We start from the raw sequence: 21976 nt of genomic DNA, 5'->3' as shown, positions 1-21976 counted from the left end.
GTCGGCTCTTCACTGTTCACGTTGAGACTGGTGTTTCGTCGGTACTATTTAATGAAGCTGCCAATTGAGGACTTGTGAGGCGTCTGTTTCTCAAACTAGACACACTCATGTACTTGTCCTCTTGCTCAGGTTGTGCACCTGGGCCTCCCACTCCTCTTTCTATTCTGGTTAGAGCCAGTTTGAGCTGTTCTGTGAAGGGAGTAGTACACAGCGTTGTGCCAGATCTTCAGTTTCTTGGCAATTTCTTGCATGGAATAGTCTTCATTTCTCAGAACAAGAATAGTTTGACGAGTTTCAGAAGAAAGGTCTTGGTTTCTGGCCATTTTGAGCCTGTAATCAAACCCACCAATGCTGATGCTCCAGATACTCAACTTTTCTAAAGAAGACCTGTTTTATTGCTTCTTTAATGAGCACAACACTTTTCAGCTGTGCTAACATAATTGCAAAAGGATTTTCAATCAGTCTTTTAAAATGATCAACTTGGATTAGCTAACACAACGTGGCATTGGAACACAGGAGTGATGGTTGCTGATAATGGGCCTCTGTACGCCTATATAGATATTCCATAAAAAAATCTGCCGTTTCCAGCTACAAAAGTCATTTACAACATTAACAATGTCTATGCTGTATTTCTGATCAATTTGATGTTATTTTAATGGACAAGAAATGAGTTTTTCTTTCAAAAACAAGGAGATTTCTAAGTGACACAGAACTTTTGAATGGTAGTGTAGTTGTATGTCATTGCAAACTGTGCATTATATTTTACATAATTATAAATATGGCATCAAAATGTTGAAAATCTGATTTTACCCTAGCTAATCATTGTCTGTAGCCTGCTCTGATTGCAGTGTAAATGAAACTGTCAGGGAGAGTGAGCTTGTGCGTGGTGCTCAGGGAAACCTCAACCTTTAGGCCTGTAGCCCTACATAGCATTAGCTGTGACACAAAAGCATGCTGAAGTGGCAAAGTTGATATCCACGGTTCTAAACACAGGGTCCCTACAGTTATTATTAGTTAGTTATTTGAGTGGGGAAGGTGTTCACATTGTTTTGTTACAGTACAAGGAGAGGGTAATTTGAAAATATTTGTAACATTGGGGTGGGGGGTGCATTTTTTTTATGACACCTTGAGTTGTATCCTATAACGGCACACGTCCTTTGAGTTCCCATCAGTACAATTATGCATGCCGCAGCCGGCCAATAAAATTGACTCCAGTCACCCAAGTTATAGACTGTTTTTTCTGCTACAGCACGGCAAGCAGTACCGGAGTGCCATGTCTAGGACCAAAAGGCTCTTCAACAGCTTCTACCCCCAAGCCATTAGACAATTCATAAAATTGCCACCGGACAATTTACATTGACCCCCCCCCCCCTTCCTTTTGTACACTGCTGCTACTCGCTGTTTGTTTGTTATCTATGCATAGTCACTTCGCCCCCACCTACATGTACAGATTACCTCAACTAGCCTGTACCCCTGCACACTGACTTGGTACCGGTGCCCCCTGTATATAGCCTCGTTATTCTTATTGTGTTACTTTTTATTGTAACTTTTTATTTTAGCCTACTTGGTAAATACTTTCTTCTTGAACTGCACTGTTGGTTAAGAGCTTGTAAGTAAGCATTTCACGGTAAAGTCTACACTTGTATTCTGCGAATGTGACAAATAAAGTTTGATTTGATATGTTAACAGACCCAACACGCTGTCTAAAAACGTTAAATCAAATCAAATCAAATGTATTTATATAGCCCTTCGTACATCAGCTGATATCTCAAAGTGCTGTACAGAAACCAAGCCTAAAACCCCAAACAGCAAGCAATGCAGGTGTAGAAGCACGGTGGCTAGGAAAAACTCCCTAGAAAGGCCAAAACCTAGGAAGAAACCTAGAGAGGAACCAGGCTGTGTGGGGTGGCCAGTCCTCTTCTGGCTGTGCCGGGTGGAGATTATAACAGAACATGGCCAAGATGTTCAAATGTTCATAAATGACCAGCATGGACAAATAATAATAATCCCAGGCAGAACAGTTGAAACTGGAGCAGTAGCACGGCCAGGTGGACTGGGGACAGCAAGGAGTCATCATGTCAGGTAGTCCTGAGGCATGGTTCTAGGGCTCAGGTCCTCCGAGAGAGAGAAAGAAAGAGAGAATTAGAGAGAGCATACTTAAATTAACACAGGGCACCGGATAGGACAGGAGAAGTACTCCAGATATAACAAACTGACCCTAGCCCCCCGACACATAAACTACTGCAGCATAAATACTTAATAATCCTCTCTTGCGAATACGGTTTTGAACACCTTTGGAACTACACTACAGTAGTATGTAGACGTCACTTGAAATGAGTGGATTTGGCTATTTCAGCCACACATGTTGCTGACAGGTGTGTACAATTGAGCACACAGTCATGCAATCTCCATAGGAAAACATTGGCAGCAGAATGAGCTCAGAGCCTTTCAGCGTGACACCGTCATAATATGCGACCTTTCCAACAAGTCAGTTCGTAAAATGTGTGCCCTGCTAGAGTTTCCCTGGTCAACTGTAAGTGCACTCACTCACTCACAAACACGTTGTTGAGCTGTATATTTATTGTCACTTTGTGCATCTCTCTTTTAAATCTGCCACCCCCAGCAGTTCAGCTGCAGTCACAGCAGTCCTCTGTGGTACTTCATTTACCCAACAGCCCTCACATACACACAGCGTTCCCAGGAGTGACAGGCAAATATGTTTATTGTCCTGCAAAAGTATTTTTGATGTACCAAAGCCAAGGAATGGAAAGAAAGATGACCTGGAGGAAGTTCCTGGCCTCAGCTTTTTATGAAGCAGAAAAGCAGAGATGGGTAGCTAAAAATAAAAAATAAAACACAACATTCTCTCTTTCTCTCTCACACACACACACACCCCAATGTATATAAATTGTAATACCTTGTTTATTTTATGTATGCTCCATTTTATTTGAAGATTGGTGATATCTGGGCCTACATATCCATTATACATATCTAAATAATGACTCAATATCTATCAAATCAAAATGTGATTGATAATATTGTAATACAGTATTGCTTGTTAATGTGTACAGTTCTTGGGAAAATTCTGTGTGGTTTTGTCCGAGTTAAAAAAAAAATGTTTTCCTCAGTGTTGCAATAAAAGTGCATTCATATTAAATGACCGTCTTTGGTTTGTGTTAATAAGTTAAATACTTGTGGTATTGGTGCAGAGTTCCAGTGCAACTCTCTACAGTGCAACTCTCTACAGTGCAACTCTCTCCAGTGCAACTCTCTACAGTGCAGTTAAAAAAGCTATAGGTGTATCATTAATAACTGACAGAATTCTATAATGAATACATATTACAATAATACATAATAAAGTGACCAATAGTTACTGTATTGTGATTGTAATTACTCAACATCTATTGTCCTAGGGTGGGATTCGAACTGTGTCTCAAAAGCAGACACAAAAGGTCATGAAAATCTGTTATGGCTATACATGACTCGTTGTACAAAGATGATTCTCAAGTTTCCCACTTGGAATGTATCAGTAGGAAGTTGTACACAAATAATTTACCTTTATTTTAACTAGGAGGTTCAGAGTTTCCGACATGTCATGAATGCAGCATTAGTGCATGAGAAAAGGTGTCCTGAACAGGTCGTGCAGCCGATAACGACCCACAGCGTTTGGGTTCCCGTTGGTAGAATTATGTGTGCCTGGGCCGGCCAATATGTAAACAGACCCAAAACTCTGTCTGAAGACATTAATAATCCTTGTTTGTGAATACAGTTTTAGACACCTTTTGTAACTATTTTAATATCAAGAAAGAATTGTACAAATAGCCTACAAAGGGTACACTTGTAAACTGTTTTAACACAGATTCCCAATGTGGTATTTTGTGTAACCCAGATTTGATCCAAGATAGTTTTTTTCCCTTCCCAGCTTCTATTAGTTCAAAAAGTGTCTTGGGACTCGGTGTTAAAAACTCTTATCTTTTGTATTTGTAAAATTATTTCTCGATAATATGAAGGTTAAGGTTTCAAATGTTTCCAACACAGTCTCACCAGCAAGGATTATGAACACAGAGAGCTCTGAGTCTGACACATTGGCCGACCGCGGCGCTCATAATAGGTCAGACGGGAACACAGGCTTTATAATAGAACAGACGGGAACACAGGCTTTATAATAGAACAGACGGGAACACAGGCTTTATAATAGAACAGACGGGAACACGAAGGCTTTATAATAGAACAGAAAGTGCACATGAGGAGGCACACAGGGGAGAAACCTCTTAATTGCAGTTTTTGTGAAAGAAATTTCGCAGCTCGTGCTTCTCTGACAGTTCACATGAGGACTCACACAGGGGATAAATCCTATGTGTGCCCTGTATGTAGAAAATGCTATATTTCATCAAGTGCATTAGGCACACATAAAAAAAGTCCCACTGAAAACCGAGTGAACATTTCTATAGGCGCCATGGTAGGGGCAAATGCTTCAATACGAAGGAGTCCTTACAAAGGCACCGTCACCCAAGAAGAAGTAAAAGTAGCCTTTCTAAAAACTACTTGAGTGTAAAATAGTATTTGGTCAAAGAACTACTCAAGCACTCATTACATTGTAACATTGTGTAGACACTGTAATTTAGAACATATTACCACGTAACCAAGGTCATCCTATGAAACAAGGAATAGCGAAGATAGAGACACAATTGTCGACAGGTGCTACTATATTTATAAGGAGCAAATCTATGGGAATAGCCTAACAGGCTGACTACACTGCGAGCGTTGCAAAATACATTTAGACATACATCTTGTTCAATTATTGCACCCACACTGCTCGCCCACGCCAGCGAGCGTCTGCGTTGCCAAGGGCTAAAATAGAAGTCGGTTCTATTTCTGTCGCTGATCGCGCTGCAAGTCCTGCCTCTCCCATCTCCTCATTGGTTTATAGAAGCAGCCATCTCCTCATTGGTTATACCCATTTATGAAAGTTGCCAATCGCAATATAAAGTCAAGAGAAGAAAAAGCCTGGAAGGAGGAGAGATGACTACAAACGATTCGGTTGACCGTTTTGTGTGTGGATTAATTGGCGGAGTAGAGGACCTTGTGCATTTCGGGTAAAATATCAACTCAATGTTTATATCCCAGGACAAATTAGCTAGCAACAGCAAGCTAGCTAAATAGGACAAATTCGCTAGCAAGTGCAAGCTAAATTGCCATAAATGTTTAATGCTTTTCGACCTGTCCCCAAATTAATATAATTGGTTCAGAGTTTGTTTTGATATTTTAACCTGCGTGCCGTGATTGCGTTTGGTGTGGGGGGACAAAATACATTTATGCACGATGGCGCACGTACCTTGCCGGTTTGGGTTCCGTGTCAGGCCAGGATTCAATCAGATCAGCAATGCATATTTTTTAAAGGCAATATTTTGTGTCAGCAATGCATAATTTAAAGGCATTTTCCAAATGCGTGATCGGATTGAACCCCGGCCTTTAGCGTCAATGACTTGTGTGGCTAATGGGCATCAGACAGAAGACAGAGTAACAACAACTTGTGAGAGGAGATACCCCTCAGTACACTGCTCTTGGTTGAATATGATTTGACTGAATTAGTCTTTGAACTAGCAAGAAGCCCACATGTCTAACAGAGAAGAGTTACTGAGTTTCTGGCAACAGGAGTCACTGCTCTTTAGCTGTACTAGACACACAGGACATTTGTACTGATGTCTTGTATCTGTACACAGAGCTTGCTTTTGATTTGTTGTCAAATGTATTGTTTATTGATACAGGTAACTGCCAAAATAAAAGGAAACACCAACATAGTGTCTTAATAGGGCGTTGGGCCACCAAGAGCCGCCAGAACAGCTTCAATGTGCTTTTGCATAGATTCTACAAGTGTCTGGCACTGTACTGGAGGAATGCGAGCTGTACTGGAGTTGCTAGCTAATTTGTCCTGGGATATAAAAATTTAGTTGATATTTTACCCGAAATGCACAAGGTCCTCTACTCCGCCAGCGAAGACATATGCAAATGTTTTGACACACAGTAAGTTTTTATTAGGTGTTTTTTCTCCAACATTAAACACAATAAGGGGGAAAGCAATATCAAAACTGACCATTATACAAAAACGACAGAGGATTGATGTAAAGCAACCAAAGTCAACGGGATATGGAGACAAGTTGATCCACAAATACTGTGGTATAAACTTCGCATATATATTTATATTTACATATATATTAATTTGTAATTGCATGGGAAAAGAAACAATGTACAATGCTACAAAAAAGTATTTACAAGTTAATAAATAAAGCCAGCAAACACAAAGCAGGAAAATGAAGAAAATAATCTAAAGTACAAAGGACATTGAGTCTTTTAATATACAAAAAATACAAAAAGAACATAGAAAAAACATTGAACAGGTAATCGTTAGAAAGTTCAGAGCCTTTGACAGTGACGGAGAGCGATGGCACAAAGGTTTTAAGGATGATCATTGTGAGAGGCAAGGTGACATATTCCTGATCAATCTGGGTTTCTGAGAGGGACTAACTTAGAGGGAGAGGTGCAGTCTTTGGCCCTTCATTTACAATAGACACAGAAGAGTGTGTGTGTGTGTGTCACTTACACACACAGACTAGCATTTGTGAAACCTGAAATGCTGACATCTTTTTGTCAGATCCCCCTCTCCAACCTCTGATATATACACTGTGTGTACAAAATATTAAGAACACCTGCTCTTTCCATGACAGACTGACCTTGTGAATCCAGTTGAAAGCTCCACTTCAAATCAGTGTAGATGAAGGGGAGGAGACAGGTTAAAGAAGCATTTTTAAGCATTGACACAATTGAGACATTTATTGTTTATGTGTGCCAGTCAGAGGGTGAATGGGCAAGACAAAATATTTAAGTGCCTTTGAACAGGGTATGGTAGTATGTGCCAGGTGCATCGGTTTGAGTGTGTCAAAAAACTGCAACGCTGTTGGGTTTTTCAAGCTCAACAGTCTCCTGTGTGTATAAAGAATGGTCCACCACCAGAAGGACATCCAGCCAACTTGAAACTGTGACAAACATTGTAGTCAACATGGGCCAGCATCCCTGTGGAACGCTTTCAACACCTTGTAGAGTCCATGCCCCAACGAATTGAGGCTGTTCTGAGGGCAAAAGGGGGGGTGCAACTCAGTATTAGGTAAGTGTTCCTACTGTTGTGTACACTCAGTGTAGATAGGCTGGGTAGCTGGGGAGGGCACAAAGACATTAGCAAAAAATAAAGATAAGCACACATTCCGGGATGAACGCTTACTGACATTAACTGGAAACTTAAGTGTAAATCTCCCATTGACACAAATGCATGATTTTTCACTAAAGTTTAAGGATCTCCAGTTAAAGAATCCATCTCTCACTCATTGATCAACCACAAAAAGTATTTAACTGCAGATCCAGGTTCAGCTTTCCCAACACAAATCCTAATCTTGTTCATAGGATGTAGAAATAGACACTGACCTTGAATCAGGGCTTAGGGGCAACTTCCATCAACACCACTAATATGAAGTCCAGCAAATCACATGTAATCACAGTAGACTACCGGACCCCAACATCCACAAACATACAGCGTCCTTTTCAACACCACCACCAACCAGCACACTTGAAAGCATGAAAATCACTTATATTATACTGCCGTAATGCATTCATAATGCAGTACTAACATGCGATAAATATGACCACCCATGTTTCTGATAACTGACATGTGAAACACGATCATCATAGCACATGAAACCATTTCCATGGCTTTACTGTTAGGCACATCAAGCGTTTGTTGTGAAATGTAGTCTGACGACTGCTGTGGCGTGTTATAGGATTTATGTGGCATTTGACATACCCTTTTTTACTGTACTGAGCTGAGCCAAGCTGTACTGCGTTGGCCTGGTTACGTACCATGTCAAAAGAAAATATCAGATCGAGCCAGCACACTACGGTTCAGGTTAGCACAATAGTGTAAAAAGGCTATAAAAGTGAAGTATAGCCAGTTTAGATGTGCCCTCTGATAGAGATGCAATCCCATGTCCCTATTAGAACATTTACTGTCTTGCACATGACACATTGAGTACGGTTACATGCACATTAATAATTTGATGTTAAACTGATTATGGCAGAAGGCTGAATATGGCATTAGTCATGTAAACACCTTACTCTGCTTATCTTAAATCGGCATACGGTCATATTCAAAGTAAGCATACGCCAATTAAAACACCTGATTTTCTGAGCCATCTTTCAACATTTTAGGACATGTAAATGCTTTAATCAGTTTTAGCGATGTGTTTGTTCTGTGTGTGTGTGTGTGTGTGTGTGTGTGTGTGTGTGTGTGTGTGTGTGTGTGTGTGTGTGTGTGTGTGTGTGTGTGTGTGTGTGTGTTAGCGCAAGCAGGGCGAGCTTCCTTCTTTTACACGAGTGAAGTGAGTTAGGAAAAACTTAAAGTACACATCTTAGAAGTCGTTTTCACATAAACGTTGTATGTCCGAACTCAGAATCAACTATGCTTCTCAAATAGCATGGTCGCTGTGGTAGAACGTTTATTTTGATTGCCGATATTCTGCATTCATCAAAGTCCCACCAGGTTGTCTGATTTCAGATGGCTCCATGTAAACACAATTATGAGGGAAATCATTTATTCTCGCAAAGCATGTAAACGTTTTAATCAAACTATTATATTAATTTGACTATAATTGTATTATTGTGTGCATGTAACCGTACTCAGTGTGACACGGTCACAGTCAAAAAGTCACTAGTTGCAGAAAACTCTTTGAGCAAAGGCTTGAGTTTTAACACTGTAATCCACAACACTACTGTCATGGCTGCTGTTAAATAGGGATATTAGGTTTGATCCAAAGTGCTGCAATACTGTAGGAAATGGATAGACATGGGGTACTACAAACCAAGGACTCATCTCATACAGAAAGAATCACAACTTCTGAACCTCTCAACAGCAGGCAAACTCACTCCCTCCACTTCAAATCTCAATGCTCCCGAAACCACCTCATACTTCATCATAGTCCACCGGTCTTTGGCACACGTGGAGTTGACAATGTTTTAGTTGAGTTGTACTTTCTCTTCCTCTTTTTCATTTATCTGCTGAATTAACTGAATTGAACTGAAGTTGACATCCAACCCTGGTACACAAGGATGAAAGGCCTTGTGATGAAAGGAAGGGAGCAAACAAAAGGGACAGTCCTTTCATTCTCGTTTCTTCTTCTTTACACTATAGGGAACAAAAAGACTGGACATTTAAAAACCACGCTTCGTTTCACAATACAACATACATCTCTCTCTCCGAGTGCTATAGTACTTTCCACACACGCACTTCTAGTTAAAAGGGAGCACAGTGTCCTTTTACATACATTTCTCTCCTCCTGCAAGTCATTGACAAGAGGGTCTAACACACATTGGGGTCCATCAAATGGCTCAAAGCTAACTTTCTTGATGATCTGAGGGAGTGGTCACCATGCCAACAACAGCCATTTTGTGCCATTCGGCTCACATGTAGGCAGTTCTACTCTCTAAGGCATTGCCAATCGAGGAGAAGCCATTTAGTGCCATCGTGTTTGAGCCGCAATGGCCGCCTGACATTGTGCATTTCAGGTCACCATAATGTACTCTAACTGGCCACATCGCTTTTTTTGGCTTCCCAGAAATGCACCCATTAAAACAAATACTGAACCAAAATGGATGCTGGATGCCTCAGTTGCACTATTTCCATGAACCATCATCATTGAGCCCTCATGGCTGCCTACTCCTTCATGTCAGGAGAGAGCCTCTCTCTCAAACTCTAGTGTGAAACTGAACGACATCAGGCATGAAATAAAAGGGGAGGGAGGGAGGGAGCGGGCTGGCTGTAGCATTTCATTGTCTGTTAGCACCACTTGGAGAAATAAGACGCAATGCACAAATGCAGAGTGCCGCCGCATCAAAGCAGTGACAAAATGAGCTATTATTGAATGTTTGTAGTAATAATAATGCCCTATTTGTGTGAATAGTGTTAGTTTAACAAACTGGACATGTTCCCATTAGCAGTGAGGAGTTAAAAGGAGTAAAGTTTCTGATGATTGGTTAACAACCCAATGTATCTATCCAGTAGGGGCCTTTCTCTCCCAAAATCCTTTTAGTGGTTCGTTGGAACGCGTTTCCCTCCGCTAGCTGGCAGTACTGAGCATCTGTCCATCTGTCTCAGTCCGCGTGTCGCGGAACATCGAAGAAACAGACGCAGTTGATGGTAGTCTAGAAAGGAGTGTAAAAAAATAGTACCTGAACCTTTGCTGAGGGAGAGGTCTGTAGAAACTAGAGGGAGTGTAACTCCTTTAGAGGGGAGGAATTCATTTTCCTACGCACCTAGATGACATAGTTATATTTTTACTTGGGTTTTCCCCTCTCGATTAGGGCATCCACAGAGAGCTGTGAAGCTAACAGGAAGTGATGTGGACTCACAGGAAGTGACCTGAACATGGGTTGTAGCCTGGTTAGGAAACACCTGGGAGAGGGGTCAGATGTGGGTAAGCATACACAGCATCCACACAGAGTCACTACTTCCACAAGGACAGTCACCTGCCTCGCAAAATGGAGTTGAGTGCAAGTTCATTGGCCAATAGGGATTTCCATTCCATTCAGCTTTATTAGTCCTCTGAGGCTTTCACGCTCAGATGCTGAACACAGCCTAGCTGGCAACAGGTCCCTCTACCATGGCACAGCAGGGGTGGCACTCAAAGATGGCACCCAGAAAGCCCAGCAGGAAGCAGGGAGGTGGGTGAGGGTTTCTGGTGACATGGCATTACCCCTCAGAAGATGCCCTTTGCGATTTTCAGGCCTTTCTGCTTCATTCGCGGCAGGGTGGAGCTGGCCACGTGCTTGGTCCGGCCCACCTTGGGGAAGCCGCGTTTCTTCAGGACAAAGTCGTAGTTGGCCGAAGAGTTCATGGCATAGAAAACGTTGGCATTGTCTGGAATCTTCAGCTCTGTGGAGGGGGGGGGGGGGGGGGGGGGGGGGGGGTGCAAAAGAAACATTGGCATGGTTAAAAGGCACATTGAAACAACAGGCAAGAGAGAATGTCAAAATCTGTTAGAGAAGATGGAAGGAGAGATTGTTAGACAAGGCGTATGCAGGTATTTATAAAAATGACAGTGACCAGAGATACGAACAGGTCCAGAATGGAGGGTGTGGGGAAAACTGAAATGTTTGTAAGTGTGAAATGTAGTTCAAAATGCATGAACGTTGAGGTTTGTATCTTTCAGGTTCTACTATAAGTCCTGAGTGAACGTGACAAACAGCTGACTGACCTTTCTCCTCAGAGATCTTCTGCAGCAGTTCGTAATCCTCCGCTCTCTCCCGGTCCAGGTTGTGTTTCACCATGGCCTTCCTGACCACCGCCGGCGTCTTGTCCTGACTGGTCACCTGGAGATCATGTGATGACCACAAGAAATTTGACTCAACCAGACCTCACAACCACTAAACACATTGGCAGGGAAATTCTCTTTTCTAATCTATCATATTCAAAACGAACGCAGCAGCTCACCAGGATGCTCTTGTACATGTTGCCGTTGTCTACGTCCAGGCTGACCCGGATGATGCAGCAGTCATCCACCTGCTGGTTGTAGAGGGGCAGTGACAGCGACGAGTAGCTGGACACGCCCGACACGGAGCGCTTGTGTGAGCGGGAGCCCGCACCCGCCACAGGCGTGGAGGACATGGAGGAGGAGGAGGCGCTACTGGAGCCCGAGCCAGAGCCCAGACCAGAGGCATCCAAGGAGGACAGAGAGGTAGACTCCCAGAACTGGAGAGAGACAGAGAGAGAAGGGGGGTAGGCACAGGTTAGATTACAGTGCCACTTAAGAATATTGAGATGCAATCAAGTTAAGCAATGCATATTAAACATGATCATTTAACATGACTGGGATCTATTGAATGAATTCCAATGAATTAAGACAAATACTTGGGAACACTGAAATTGAGGCTGGTCTTTTTTTCTCTAATGGGATCCCCAAGAGTGCCTGCAACTAACATGACATGCACATAAAATGTAGAAAACACAATGAAATATGTGGACAGAAGAATGTGCAACCAGGTGATCTGTTACTATGGATAGAAGGTGAACTGTTACTTCTACTGAGTAGTATGGATACAAGGTGAACTGTTACTTCTACTGAGTAGTATGGATACAAGGTGAACTGTTACTATGGATACAAGGTGAACTGTTACTATGGATACAAGGTGAACTGTTACTTCTACTGAGTAGTATGGATACAAGGTGAACTGTTACTATGGATACAAGGTGATCTGTTACTATGGATACAAGGTGATCTGTTACTATGGATACAAGGTGAACTGTTACTTCTACTGAGTAGTATGGATACACGGTGAACTGTTACTTCTACTGACTAGTATGGATACAATATGAACTGTTACTATGGATACAAGGTGAACTGTTACTTCTACTGAGTAGTATGGATACAAGGTGAACTGTTACTTCTACTGAGTAGTATGGATTCAAGGTGAACTGTTACTATGGATACAAGGTGAACTGTTACTATGGATAGAAGGTGAACTGTTACTTCTACTGAGTAGTATGGATACAAGGTGAACTGTTACTATGGATACAAGGTGATCTGTTACTATGGATACAAGGTGAACTGTTACTTCTACTGAGTAGTATGGATACAAGGTGAACTGTTACTATGGATACAAGGTGAACTGTTACTTCTACTGAGTAGTATGGATACAAGATGAACTGTTACTATGGATACAAGGTGAACTGTTACTATGGATAGAAGGTGAACTGTTACTTCTACTGAGTAGTATGGATACAAGGTGAACTGTTACTTCTACTGAGTAGTATGGATACAAGGTGAACTGTTACTATGGATACAAGGTGAACTGTTACTTCTACTGAGTAGTATGGATACAAGGTGAACTGTTACTTCTATTGAGTAGTATGGATACAAGGTGAACTGTTACTTCTACTGAGTAGTATGGATACAAGGTGAACTGTTACTATGGATACAAGGTGAACTGTTACTTCTACTGAGTAGTATGGATACAAGGTGAACGGTTACTTCTACTGAGTAGTATGGATACAAGGTGAACGGTTACTTCTACTGAGTAGTATGGATACAAGGTGAACGGTTACTTCTACTGAGTAGTATGGATACAAGATGAACTGTTACTTCTACTGAGTAGTATGTATACAAGGTGAACTGTTACTATGGATACAAGATTAACTGTTACTATGGATACAAGGTGAACTGTTACTTCTACTGAGTAGTATGGATACAAGGTGAACTGTTACTATGGATACAAGGTGAACTGTTACTTCTACTGAGTAGTATGGATACAAGGTGAACGGTTACTTCTACTGAGTAGTATGGATACAAGGTGAACTGTTACTATGGATACAAGGTGAACTGTTACTTCTACTGAGTAGTATGGATACAAGGTGAACGGTTACTTATACTGAGTAGTATGGATACAAGATGAACTGTTACTTCTACTGAGTAGTATGGATACAAGGTGAACTGTTACTATGGATACAAGATGAACTGTTACTTCTACTGAGTAGTATGGATACAAGGTGAACGGTTACTTCTACTGAGTAGTATGGATACAAGATGAACGGTTACTTCTTCTGAGTAGTATGGATACAAGGTGAACTGTTACTATGGATACAAGATGAACTGTTACTTCTACTGAGTAGTATGGATACAAGGTGAACTGTTACTATGGATACAAGATGAACTGTTACTTCTACTGAGTAGTATGGATACAAGGTGAACGGTTACTTCTACTGAGTAGTATGGATACAAGATGAACGGTTACTTATACTGAGTAGTATGGATACAAGATGAACGGTTACTTCTACTGAGTAGTATGGATACAAGGTGAACTGTTACTATGGATACAAGGTGAACGGTTACTTCTACTGAGTAGTATGGATACAAGGTGAACGGTTACTTATACTGAGTAGTATGGATACAAGATGAACTGTTACTTCTACTGAGTAGTATGGATACAAGGTGAACTGTTACTATGGATACAAGATTAACTGTTACTTCTACTGAGTAGTATGGATACAAGGTGAACTGTTACTATGGATACAAGGTGAACTGTCACTTCTACTGAGTAGTATGGATACAAGGTGAACTGTTACTATGGATACAAGATGAACTGTTACTTCTACTGAGTAGTATGGATACAAGGTGAACGGTTACTTATACTGAGTAGTATGGATACAAGGTGAACTGTTACTATGGATACAAGGTGAACTGTCACTTCTACTGAGTAGTATGGATACAAGGTGAACTGTTACTATGGATACAAGATGAACTGTTACTTCTACTGAGTAGTATGGATACAAGGTGAACGGTTACTTATACTGAGTAGTATGGATACAAGGTGAACTGTTACTATGGATACAAGGTGAACTGTCACTTCTACTGAGTAGTATGGATACAAGGTGAACGGTTACTTCTACTGAGTAGTATGGATACAAGATGAACGGTTACTTCTTCTGAGTAGTATGGATACAAGATGAACTGTTACTATGGATACAAGGTGAACTGTTACTTCTACTGAGTAGTATGGATACAAGGTGAACTGTTACTATGGACACAAGGTGAACTGTCACTTCTACTGAGTAGTATGGATACAAGGTGAACTGTTACTATGGATACAAGATGAACTGTTACTTCTACTGAGTAGTATGGATACAAGGTGAACGGTTACTTATACTGAGTAGTATGGATACAAGATGAACTGTTACTTATACTGAGTAGTATGGATACAAGGTGAACTGTCACTTCTACTGAGTAGTATGGATACAAGGTGAACGGTTACTTCTACTGAGTAGTATGGATACAAGATGAACGGTTACTTCTTCTGAGTAGTATGGATACAAGATGAACTGTTACTATGGATACAAGGTGAACTGTTACTTCTACTGAGTAGTATGGATACAAGGTGAACGGTTACTTCTACTGAGTAGTATGGATACAAGGTGAACTGTTACTATGGATACAAGGTGAACTGTTACTATGGATAGAAGGTGAACTGTTACTTCTACTGAGTAGTATGGATACAAGGTGAACTGTTACTATGGATACAAGGTGATCTGTTACTATGGATACAAGGTGAACTGTTACTTCTACTGAGTAGTATGGATACAAGGTGAACTGTTACTATGGATACAAGGTGAACTGTTACTTCTACTGAGTAGTATGGATACAAGATGAACTGTTACTATGGATACAAGGTGAACTGTTACTATGGATAGAAGGTGAACTGTTACTTCTACTGAGTAGTATGGATACAAGGTGAACTGTTACTTCTACTGAGTAGTATGGATACAAGGTGAACTGTTACTATGGATACAAGGTGAACTGTTACTTCTACTGAGTAGTATGGATACAAGGTGAACTGTTACTTCTATTGAGTAGTATGGATACAAGGTGAACTGTTACTTCTACTGAGTAGTATGGATACAAGGTGAACTGTTACTATGGATACAAGGTGAACTGTTACTTCTACTGAGTAGTATGGATACAAGGTGAACGGTTACTTCTACTGAGTAGTATGGATACAAGGTGAACGGTTACTTCTACTGAGTAGTATGGATACAAGGTGAACGGTTACTTCTACTGAGTAGTATGGATACAAGATGAACTGTTACTTCTACTGAGTAGTATGTATACAAGGTGAACTGTTACTATGGATACAAGATTAACTGTTACTATGGATACAAGGTGAACTGTTACTTCTACTGAGTAGTATGGATACAAGGTGAACTGTTACTATGGATACAAGGTGAACTGTTACTTCTACTGAGTAGTATGGATACAAGGTGAACGGTTACTTCTACTGAGTAGTATGGATACAAGGTGAACTGTTACTATGGATACAAGGTGAACTGTTACTTCTACTGAGTAGTATGGATACAAGGTGAACGGTTACTTATACTGAGTAGTATGGATACAAGGTGAACTGTTACTATGGATACAAGATGAACTGTTACTTCTACTGAGTAGTATGGATACAAGGTGAACGGTTACTTCTACTGAGTAGTATGGATACAAGATGAACGGTTACTTCTTCTGAGTAGTATGGATACAAGGTGAACTGTTACTATGGATACAAGATGAACTGTTACTTCTACTGAGTAGTATGGATACAAGGTGAACTGTTACTATGGATACAAGATGAACTGTTACTTCTACTGAGTAGTATGGATACAAGGTGAACGGTTACTTCTACTGAGTAGTATGGATACAAGATGAACGGTTACTTATACTGAGTAGTATGGATACAAGATGAACGGTTACTTCTACTGAGTAGTATGGATACAAGGTGAACTGTTACTATGGATACAAGGTGAACGGTTACTTCTACTGAGTAGTATGGATACAAGGTGAACGGTTACTTATACTGAGTAGTATGGATACAAGATGAACTGTTACTTCTACTGAGTAGTATGGATACAAGGTGAACTGTTACTATGGATACAAGATTAACTGTTACTTCTACTGAGTAGTATGGATACAAGGTGAACTGTTACTATGGATACAAGGTGAACTGTCACTTCTACTGAGTAGTATGGATACAAGGTGAACTGTTACTATGGATACAAGATGAACTGTTACTTCTACTGAGTAGTATGGATACAAGGTGAACGGTTACTTATACTGAGTAGTATGGATACAAGGTGAACTGTTACTATGGATACAAGGTGAACTGTCACTTCTACTGAGTAGTATGGATACAAGGTGAACTGTTACTATGGATACAAGATGAACTGTTACTTCTACTGAGTAGTATGGATACAAGGTGAACGGTTACTTATACTGAGTAGTATGGATACAAGGTGAACTGTTACTATGGATACAAGGTGAACTGTCACTTCTACTGAGTAGTATGGATACAAGGTGAACGGTTACTTCTACTGAGTAGTATGGATACAAGATGAACGGTTACTTCTTCTGAGTAGTATGGATACAAGATGAACTGTTACTATGGATACAAGGTGAACTGTTACTTCTACTGAGTAGTATGGATACAAGGTGAACTGTTACTATGGATACAAGGTGAACTGTCACTTCTACTGAGTAGTATGGATACAAGGTGAACTGTTACTATGGATACAAGATGAACTGTTACTTCTACTGAGTAGTATGGATACAAGGTGAACGGTTACTTATACTGAGTAGTATGGATACAAGATGAACTGTTACTTATACTGAGTAGTATGGATACAAGGTGAACTGTCACTTCTACTGAGTAGTATGGATACAAGGTGAACGGTTACTTCTACTGAGTAGTATGGATACAAGATGAACGGTTACTTCTTCTGAGTAGTATGGATACAAGATGAACTGTTACTATGGATACAAGGTGAACTGTTACTTCTACTGAGTAGTATGGATACAAGGTGAACGGTTACTTCTACTGAGTAGTATGGATACAAGGTGAACTGTTACTATGGATACAAGGTGAACTGTTACTTCTACTGAGTAGTATGGATACAAGGTGAACGGTTACTTCTACTGAGTAGTATGGATACAAGGTGAACTGTTACTATGGATACAAGGTGAACTGTTACTTCTACTGAGTAGTATGGATACAAGGTGAACTGTTACTATGGATACAAGATTAACTGTTACTTCTACTGAGTAGTATGGATACAAGGTGAACTGTTACTATGGATACAAGGTGAACTGTCACTTCTACTGAGTAGTATGGATACAAGGTGAACTGTTACTATGGATACAAGATGAACTGTTACTTCTACTGAGTAGTATGGATACAAGGTGAACGGTTACTTATACTGAGTAGTATGGATACAAGATGAACTGTTACTTATACTGAGTAGTATGGATACAAGGTGAACTGTTACTATGGATACAAGGTGAACTGTCACTTCTACTGAGTAGTATGAATACAAGGTGAACGGTTACTTCTACTGAGTAGTATGGATACAAGATGAACGGTTACTTCTTCTGAGTAGTATGGATACAAGATGAACTGTTACTTCTACTGAGTAGTATGGATACAAGATGAACTGTTACTTCTTCTGAGTAGTATGGATACAAGGTGAACTGTTACTATGGATACAAGGTGAACTGTTACTTCTACTGAGTAGTATGGATACAAGGTGAACGGTTACTTCTACTGAGTAGTATGGATACAAGGTGAACTGTTACTATGGATACAAGGTGAACTGTTACTTCTACTGAGTAGTATGGATACAAGGTGAACTGTTACTATGGATACAAGATGAACTCTTCACCAAAGACACAACAAATAAAATCAGTCAAAACAAAAAAGGTCAAGGTGCAGCGGTGATCAAATCACATGAATAAATCAACACCTGCACACATTCGGAAACTACTCAACACACACACACACACACACACACACACACACACACACACACACACACACACACACACACACACACACCGTTCTCGCCCATTCACAAAATGGCTACAGGGGTGATGTGATGGTGACAGTAAGTATTAAATAGTACCGTGGGTGCCAGGTCAGGCAAGGGGCCGCACTTCCCTAACGTGGAATTGGAATGTTTTACGGAAGGCGTGGAGGTCTACAGAAAAGGAATGAAGAGCTACAGTCACCAGTGGGCCTCACATGAGCTCTTTCTTGTGGGATGGAAGAGTTATACTATGCTAAGACAGTAGTATGGCTATAGTGATCATTCAGGTATCATGGTCTTTGACATCCCCATCACACATGGTGGGGCAACTTCCAGCTTACAGATGTCAACACACACTCGTAGTAATACATCCCTGTCCACTGACATGTCATCATTGTAAATAAGAATATATTCTTAATCGACTTTCCTGTATAAATGAAATAAATAGATATATAGAAGATCTCCTCTCTCTCACACCTTTCGCTCGTGGACATCGGGTGAGTCGGAGATGAAGCTGATATTGATCTCCTCCACATCGGAGCTGCTGGAGCCAGCGGAGGTGACGCTCAGGGAGTCCGCTCCATCACCCCCTCCACCTCCACCCGAGCCCCCCAGGCAGGGGGCGTAACGCAGCTGGTCAAAGGACTTGGAGTGGGAGCTGCCCGCACTGCTGCAGCCTGGCTCCGAGCTGGCAGGCTGGCGACTGAGAGAGGGAGTGAAGAAATGGGAGGGAGAGAGGGACGGAGAGAGACAGAGAGGGGAGAGATGGAAGAGAAAATGCAGGTTGAGAGCAAGAGTGGGAGAAAAGAAGAGGGTGAATAATGAGTTAAAACACATTGACACAAATAGACTGTAAATCATATATAGCACCTATTGAACAGAAATAACTGCCTGCAATAATATTTATTGACTTACTCGCTCCAGCGTTTGATGATTCCTGTGTTCTTCTTCTTGAGAGTGTTGGAGGCTGACTCTGACAATGGCTCGATCTCACATGACTGGCTGTAGCTGTGGGAAAAAACACACAAAGAAGAGCATGTGTTTGTGTGTTCCGGTCTTTCATTACTCCTCCTTTTTTTTCAAAGTCTCCCTCTCTTCCCCCCCTACTGTTCCTCACACCCACAACAATCTATTTCTGGTGCCGTGTGAAAATACTCTTTCATGTATTTGTAACATCTGTTCTCTCTCTTACCTCTCAGCCTCTGTGAGTTTGTCCACACCGGAGAACCACTCTCGGAAACGCTTGTTTAGGGTGAAGTTATAGTTGTTGCAGGCCAGCTGCAGAAGCTTGATCTGGGCAATCACCTCAAACTCCTATACAGCCAGAGGAAAGAAAATGATCAATATGCACTCACATCTTCATCATCATTGTAATCACCATAATCATCATCACACTTTCAATTCATATTGCATTTCTCACCTTCCTCCTCTTCTCAAAATTGATCAGCCCTCCCTGTAAACAAGAAAATATGTTATTCAGAACAGAAATTGGGTTGTGTGTAATTTTGAGGAAAGAGGGGATGTGTGAGTGTGTGTTTGTGTGAGTGTGTGTGTGTGCCACTCACGTCCAGGTAGTCCTTCATGGCTGTGTCCATCATGACTAGGTCTGTAAGGAAAGTGCCCAGGTAGGGAATGGTCCCCTGCATCACACTCTGAAATAAACAAACAGGCAGGCAGAGACTGGTGTTAGCGTGTGTTTCAAGTTTTAATGTCACATGCACAAGTACTGTGAAATCAAAACCCAACAATGCAATAATCAAGAACAATATATTACTAGGAAAAAAAAAAATCACACGAGAAATAAGAATAAGACATTTGAAATACACAATAAAGTACCGGTAAGGAAGTAAACATACTATATACCGGAAATATTTCAAAAAGTCAGTTCCAATACCATATTTACATGTGCAGGGATACTGGAGTGGTGGAGGTAGATATATATAGGGGTAAGGTGACAGGGATACTGGAGTGACAGAGGTAGATATGTATATGGGTAAGGGGACAGGGATACTGGAGTGACAGAGGTAGATATGTATAGGGGTAAGGGGACAGGGATACTGGGGTGATGGAGGTAGATATGTACAGGGGTGACTAGGCAACTGGATAGAAGATAAACAGAGTAGCAGCAGCTTGCAGTTGAGTGGGTGTGTGCGGGTGTGTAGAGTCAGTATAAATGTATGTGCATATTATGTGTGCATGTTGGGGTCAGACCTGACACACCTCTTGCCGTGAGGCAGCAGAGAAAATAGTCTACGGCCTGGGTGGTTGGGGTCTTTGGCGATTTTCCGGGCCTTCTTTTCACACCGCCTGATATAGAGGTCCTGAATGGCAGGAAGCTCGTTCTCGGTGATGTACGTAGCGCCATGCGATCGAAGGCAGTGCTATTGCCATACCAAGTAGTGATGCAGTCAGTTAATATGCTCTCAATGGTACAGCTGTAGAACTTTTCAGGATTTGAGGGTCCGTGCCAAACCTTTTCATCCTCTTGAGTGGAAGAGGCGCAGTAGCTCCTTCTACACATGACTTTACGTGTGTGTTTGGACATTTGAAGTCTTTAGTGATTTGGACACGAGGAACTTGAAGCTGTCGACCTGCTCCACTGCCGCCCCGTCGATGTGGATTGGGGTGTGCTCACCCCCCCATTTCCTATAGTCCACGATCAGCTCCTTGGTCTTGCTGACGTTGAGGGAGAGGTTGTTGCTCTGGCACCACACTGATCTCCTCCCTGTAGGCTGACTCATTGTCGCCGGTGCTCAGGCCTACCACCGTCATGTCATCAGTGAACTTGATAATGGCGTTGAAGTCGTACACAGTCGTAGGTGAACAGGGAGTACAGGAGGGGACTCAGCACACACCCATGTGGGGCTCCTGTGTTAAGGGTCAGTGTGGTGGAGGTGATGTTGCCTACCCTTACCACCTGGAGTCGGCACGTCAAGTCCAGGATCCAGTTGCAGAGGTATGTGTTCAGACCCAGAGTCCTAAGCTTGGTGACGAGCTTGGAGGGGATAATGGTGTTAAACGCTGAGCTGTAGTCAATGAACAACATTCTCACATACAGTGCATTCGGAAAGTATTCAGACACCTTGACTTTTTCCACATTTTGTTACGTTACAGCTTTATTCTGAAATGTATTAAATAATTTTTCCCCCTCATCAAATCTACACACAATACCCCACAATGACAAAGTAAAAACAGGTTTTTAGAATTTGGGCAAATTTATAACATACAAAACAGAAATACCTTATTTACATAAGTATTCAGACCCTCTGCTATGAGACTCAAAATTGAGCTCAGGTGCATCCTGTTTCCATTGATCAACCTTGAGATGTTTCTACAGCTTGATTGGAGTCCATCTGTAGTAAATACAATCTACTGGACATGATATGGAAAGGAACACACCCATCTATATAAAGGTCCACAGTTGACAGTGCATGTCAGAGTTAAAACCAAGCCATGAGGTCGAAGGAAATGTCTGTAGATGTCCGAGACAGGATTGTGTCGAGGCACAGATCTGGGGAAGGGTACCAAAAAATGTCTGCAGCA

General features: G+C 41.4%; 1 protein-coding gene and 1 long non-coding RNA gene across 6 annotated transcripts in view; one reads left to right on the top strand and one right to left on the bottom strand.

The window, feature by feature from the left end:
• Window positions 1-8289: 8289 nt before the first annotated feature.
• The window catches only part of LOC110523253 (ral guanine nucleotide dissociation stimulator), an 80877-nt gene continuing 67190 nt past the window's right edge, over window positions 8290-21976 (bottom strand). For 3 of the 4 annotated variants that reach the window (XM_036976848.1, XM_036976847.1, XM_036976845.1), the window contains exons 9-17: window positions 19999-20085; window positions 19854-19886; window positions 19626-19747; window positions 19349-19441; window positions 18911-19136; window positions 18530-18604; window positions 11534-11791; window positions 11298-11412; window positions 8290-10975 (exon numbers count right to left, since the gene is read on the bottom strand). In XM_036976848.1, coding sequence (XP_036832743.1) covers window positions 10800-10975; window positions 11298-11412; window positions 11534-11791; window positions 18530-18604; window positions 18911-19136; window positions 19349-19441; window positions 19626-19747; window positions 19854-19886; window positions 19999-20085 — 1185 coding nt within the window. In that variant the 3' untranslated portion in view covers window positions 8290-10799. The remainder of the gene's footprint in view (window positions 10976-11297; window positions 11413-11533; window positions 11792-18529; window positions 18605-18910; window positions 19137-19348; window positions 19442-19625; window positions 19748-19853; window positions 19887-19998; window positions 20086-21976) is intronic. The other variant, XM_036976846.1, reaches the window with a different exon arrangement.
• LOC118964566 lies at window positions 12253-15409 on the top strand. Of its 2 annotated transcripts, XR_005051648.1 has the most exons (5): window positions 12253-12289; window positions 12826-12886; window positions 15056-15116; window positions 15202-15323; window positions 15361-15409. It is a non-coding gene; the product is annotated as an uncharacterized LOC118964566 (long non-coding RNA). The 2 variants fall into 2 exon arrangements; XR_005051647.1 differs by lacking the exons at window positions 12253-12289; window positions 12826-12886 and having other exon boundaries at window positions 14980-15092; window positions 15178-15323.

Source organism: Oncorhynchus mykiss, chromosome 5 (assembly GCF_013265735.2).
Source record: "Oncorhynchus mykiss isolate Arlee chromosome 5, USDA_OmykA_1.1, whole genome shotgun sequence".
NCBI classification, from domain to species: domain Eukaryota; kingdom Metazoa; phylum Chordata; class Actinopteri; order Salmoniformes; family Salmonidae; genus Oncorhynchus; species Oncorhynchus mykiss.
Note: the sequence above shows the minus strand (reverse complement) of the source record. Positions and strands in the feature narration are given on the sequence as shown.